Raw genomic sequence first — 5000 nt, forward strand, 5'->3', positions numbered from 1 at the left:
GAGATATTTTCAGTAAACCGATTTTAAGCGGCGTGAAAACGGCTTACAGGTGTTGTACCCCCGCCTTAATAATCATCATTTTTATTTTATCCCCAATACTAGTCTAGAAGCCCATAACCACTTCTGGTTACACCTTCGTCTTACCGTCCTTATCCGTGTTTTGAACAAGAGGAACAATTTGCCCATGCATCCATCCAACTCTATTTACGAGCTGACTAACGTCAAAATGCCCCGCGGTGTCACTCAGCAGTTCACAGAGTCCTTTTGTCTTGGACGATAGTTTGTAGTTAAAGGACAAGCATCCCTCTTTCCGTAAACAAAAGTGTGCGCAGTCCAACTGACTGGAAGTCTGTTTACTTTGTAAAACGGTTCCCTTTGCACGAAACCCTTCTTTGACTGTCACATGGGACTCCACTTGCAAACAAGAGCCAGTGCTTACCAAGAAGCTCACAGTAAGAAAATACTTCAAATAGATGGATAACAAAATCATGTCCTTCTCTTTGCTGAAAAATGAAGGAAATAGCAGTGTGAAAGGGTCTTCTGACTCAACCCTGGCAAAGCATTCCCACTATATTGGCCAGCATTGGCTAACATTGTTGAAACCTTTAGTGGCTTACAGATAGATTTAGCATTGCGTTCACGTAAAACAACAATAGGCAGACAGCTGCTATTCTTAAAATTGTGATTATTACCTTGTTGCGGCATATCTCTCTTTTAAAGAAGTTGCAAAAAATCTGTAAATAACAGCCACAAAATACGTTAAAATCAAGCAAGCTGTATCTTTGATTTCTGGAGACACGCAAATTTCAGTCTAACTTTTTGCAGACTTTTTGCCGTAAATTCTCTTATTTTGAAGATTTTGGCCCAACATTGGGCAACCGAAGGTTGGCCGCGGCCGCGCGTCCAACGATAGCCACTGTTGGCCGATACTGTTGCACGTTTGACTAAGTGACTTACTTTCCGTGTTTGGGGCAAAATTTTCTTTACGGATTTAAAAATTCGCTCGTCTTTTTTACCTCTAGTTTTTTACTAGAGGGTGCGGAAATCAATTAGTCGCATCACCCTCGATCCGTTTTACGAAGCCAAAAGAAAGCTGTAGATTAAATTTTGTTACGATAGGCTCGGTAAAATACTACTCACCACACACGAGCGGTCTCTGGCCAGCTGAAACATACACCGCGTTATGGCACAACTCTCAAGGAAAAAGTGTTTTCGTTAATCCGAGCACTTTGACTGACAAACTGAACCAAACTCTTAAACGTAGGACCTCCTAAACTTGGTATAATGGGGATGAAAAATTTTCTTCAAATAAAAATTTGAAACTTTGCTGGCGATAAGATCGCCGTTGCAAGAATGGGTGCGTAAAGCTCTTTTACTACCTTCGTGAACTTTCAAACATCTACCGTGTCAGTCGTTGAAGGTGGCTGGAACCTTTTGCACTACTTTTCAGACATCTTCTTATTAGAGGGTTGTCATTACAACACTGTATAACGTAACAGCAATGTTATGAGGGAGCGTTAGCAACGACAACGGCGGCGGCAACGAGAACGTCACAAATTTGCATATTCAGTGGGCGAAAACAATAGCTTTGCACGCCCTGCACGTGCGTTTTTCATTTTTGTCCATTTCTTTGCCGTCGTCAGCAAAGCAAAAACGTGAAATAACCAAGTTCGAGGCGTTATGGAGAACGTCAGCACTTGGAGATAAATTTTCATTTTTCTCCCCTAAATTAAGCGCCGCTCATAACCGTTTCATTCCTGAGGGACTGCTACACCTTTGTCATATTAAAAAGCTTGGAATATTCTCGAGTTAATTGCAGAAAAGCGAATATATGTTTTGAGATGACGTTCTCGTTGCCGTTCCCGTCGTCGTTGCTAAAGCTCCCTATGGTACCATATGAAACACCAATTATTACTTTACAAAATACACCCACAATTATGACGTAATAGGATACCATGGCAACATGAACGCTCTCCAAAAACACCCTTTATTTCGTCTTTAATTTCTCATATCTCAAAAATGAACTTGGTGACCCCATTTTTTATTGTAGAACAATGATTAGGAATCTGAGGTAGAACTTTCGGCAAGGTTTTAAAAAATTCACGAGAGCCAATTCAAAGGCTCCAAATTTCCTCAGTGTGGGATTCATCGAGTTTTCAGGATGTATTTTTTAAAACCCGTTTGAAGTCACTAGGCGCTAAATTGTCGAGCGTTTGCTCCGCCAATGCGAATATTATTTGCTGACAACTGCTTAAAAAATATTTCACTCCCTGTAGAGCACTACAGTTCAAGCCCCGCGAATTTCCCTCCTCGACTTGGTCTTGCATTAGGCTAGCCAGTGGGCAAATAACTTCCGATAGCCTTTTGAGTTTTGCTGCAGTAGACAACAGTTGAAAGATATAACTTTTTTCCATAACCAGTCACTCTTTTCAAGTAGGCAATTTACCGCTTTTTTCTGTTATTTCCCTAGCTGCATTTGCATGCTAGATTTTACAAGAGAGATCGTGAAAAGCTTCCATAACAGTTGGCTCAAACGCCGCCGCAGTTTAGTTCAATATTCCCTGGTTATCGTAAGATTATAGGCGTCTTCTCATCGTCTTGTCATCAGAATACTGCGTTTGTGGACGAACGCAGAGGATTAATCAAAGTGTCACTGTCGTTACTCGTGGATATGAAAGTTACCGCGATTGTTTGAAATTGGCAGGTTGAAGTTTCCTTTATTTATTAGTCAGTGTGATATAACAGCTGGATAATAGTTAGCCCGCAAGCAGGCTCTTTTGTACCCGCGAGAGAATTGGGGCCCGCCCCAATCCACTCGGGGCTCGGGGCTACAAAAGCACAGGGAGCTCTCATATGCGACCAGATACCCAAAATAATGCATGTATGTGAGGTGATCCCCTTAACCATGTGTTCAAAGTGCCTAGCACAGGTGACAGGGTCTTTTTGAATATATAATATAAGGTCTGATTTTTGTTGCCAGATCATATTGTTAATCTCATCATCAGTTAGCTCTTTTTTTCTCTACAAGTCTACCAAGGATTTTCGAAAGATGTGACCACCTCGTTTCTGCTACAGAAAATGAGCAGAACCATGTGGGATTACCTTTTTGAATTTTTCAGAATATAGTGGTGATGCTCTCAAATTTCTCAATGCTCTAAACCGTTCATCAAGATGTATTAATTTATTTACACAATCATCTGATTTTAGGTCACCTGAGTATTTCTTCCCTTTGGATTTACATTTTCGAAGAGACAAAGATGCGCTATTTTGAATTTGTTTGATTTGATTTTCAACTTATAAAAGATGTTCTGTACTGTGCAATTCTACTATCTTGACTTCTTAATTCCTACTAACGCAGGAGTACTTAACGAAGCCGTTCCCAGATTATCCGCTCTTCAGGCTGAAATTCTGCTAGCTGGGAACTTGATTGGGGAACTCAATAAAATCCTGGATAGAAGTTTACCCCAGACGCTTTTCCTGCTTTGATTTTTGTTTAAATGTTGTTGCTGGCTGGAAACAACAATTAACGCCTCCTATCTGGCTTCCCGTTTGTTTTGACAATTTTTTGTGGCTAATTTTGTTGCCGGCCTTTTTTGGCTGGTACTTGCGTGACGAAGAAGGCGTGTGCAGATTGTAAAACCGTGGGTTAATGATTAAAATGTTGCCAGCTCAAAATAAATTGAAATGTTTTCGTCCTTTTGTTCTGCTGTCACTTTTAGAGCTAAAAGAGATTGGTTCTTTTATGTTGCGCTCGATTTTAACTTCGCCCAGAGCACTCGCCTCCCACCAATGTGGCCCGGGTTCGATTCCCTGACTCGGCGTCGTATGTGAGTTGAGTTTGTTGGTTCTGTACTCTGCACCGAGAAGTTTTCTCCGGGTATTCCGGTTTGCCCTCTCCTCAAAAACCAACATTTGACTTGATTTGCGTTAATTGTTAATTTCAATTTACAGTGTCGCCAATTAGTGCTTCAGCGCTAGAACGACTAGACACTTTAAATAAAGTCCTCCTTTGGCATTAACGGTTTTGACATCTCGCTCTTGGTTGATGGTCGCCGACATCACTCGCTAGTTTCTTTGGGTATTTTATCTATTGTGTCGAGTCTGTCGAACATAAGTTATATCTTGGTAAGTGGTCTATCTACATCTTCTTTTTTTTGCTTTCAACTGAGTTTCCTTTGTAAAGGGTTTGCTAATTTATTGCCTATTTTTGTTTTTTAATGTATTCGGATGAAAAAATATATTAATATCTTTTTAAAAAGCTCATTAATCGAACATTCCCAGGTTCCGAGTCCAGCGAGTTTAGGCATTGGGGTTCGGATTTTAAAAATAGATATTCATTTTCCATAATCCTTATCAAGCTCTAAGCATCCTAAATTGACGATAATAGTCAATTTAGAGAAACTTAGGAATTGTCGATAATAGTCATTTCAGAGGTAGTGGATGGGTTGTGGAGACACAGGATCTGCAGTCCCAGTTTCTAGGACTTCCGGAGTTCATATATGACTCGTCAATAGGAATAAACATGGCGGAGCTCAGAAGCATTGCATTCGAAGAGTCTCTTCTCAGCTTAAAGAATGTGTCCCTTTATGTCGAACAGAAATAAGCAAAATAAATCTTGTTGTTTTAAACGTAGCCTGAGACACTGATCATTTTACCGAGCGGCTTTGCGCCAGATGACCCCACCACTCCACACTGGCCATTTTTATTTCCGTTTCAAGATTTTACTGTTCACAAGACTGAACCAATGAAGGCGCCGCCGGCTAAGAGAAACGATAGGATCCGGGAACGAGAATGGGAGTGGCTTGCAAGCCATTCCAACTGGTTTTCGTGCTCAGCCTTTGGCGGTTAAGAGGGCCGGGTGGCTCTGGGGACAAGAATGCTTGCAAGCAGGCTTTTTTCCCCGGCCCAATCCTCTCGCGGCTATGCCGCTCGCACGACCCTTAAAAAAGTAGCCTGCTCGCAGGCCACTTAGGTAGATATTGATACGATGACTGTTTAAA

At 41.3% G+C, this 5000-nt stretch overlaps 2 protein-coding genes across 3 annotated transcripts in view; one reads left to right on the plus strand and one right to left on the minus strand.

Moving 5' to 3' along the window:
- The window catches only part of LOC137989999 (uncharacterized), a 20192-nt gene that overhangs the window by 12609 nt on the left and 2583 nt on the right, over positions 1 to 5000 (plus strand). The gene's annotated exons all lie outside the window — the stretch shown is intronic.
- Positions 1 to 5000, minus strand: part of LOC137989998 (C-type lectin domain family 10 member A-like) — a 16823-nt gene that overhangs the window by 7990 nt on the left and 3833 nt on the right. Inside the window, exons 2-3 of one of the 2 annotated variants that reach the window (XM_068835555.1) lie at positions 693 to 734; positions 145 to 503 (exon numbers count right to left, since the gene is read on the minus strand). In XM_068835555.1, the coding sequence (XP_068691656.1) occupies positions 145 to 490 (346 nt within the window). In that variant the 5' untranslated portion in view covers positions 491 to 503; positions 693 to 734. The remainder of the gene's footprint in view (positions 1 to 144; positions 504 to 692; positions 735 to 5000) is intronic. The other variant, XM_068835554.1, reaches the window with a different exon arrangement.

Source organism: Montipora foliosa, unplaced genomic scaffold (assembly GCF_036669935.1).
Source record: "Montipora foliosa isolate CH-2021 unplaced genomic scaffold, ASM3666993v2 scaffold_485, whole genome shotgun sequence".
In the NCBI taxonomy this organism is placed as follows: domain Eukaryota; kingdom Metazoa; phylum Cnidaria; class Anthozoa; order Scleractinia; family Acroporidae; genus Montipora; species Montipora foliosa.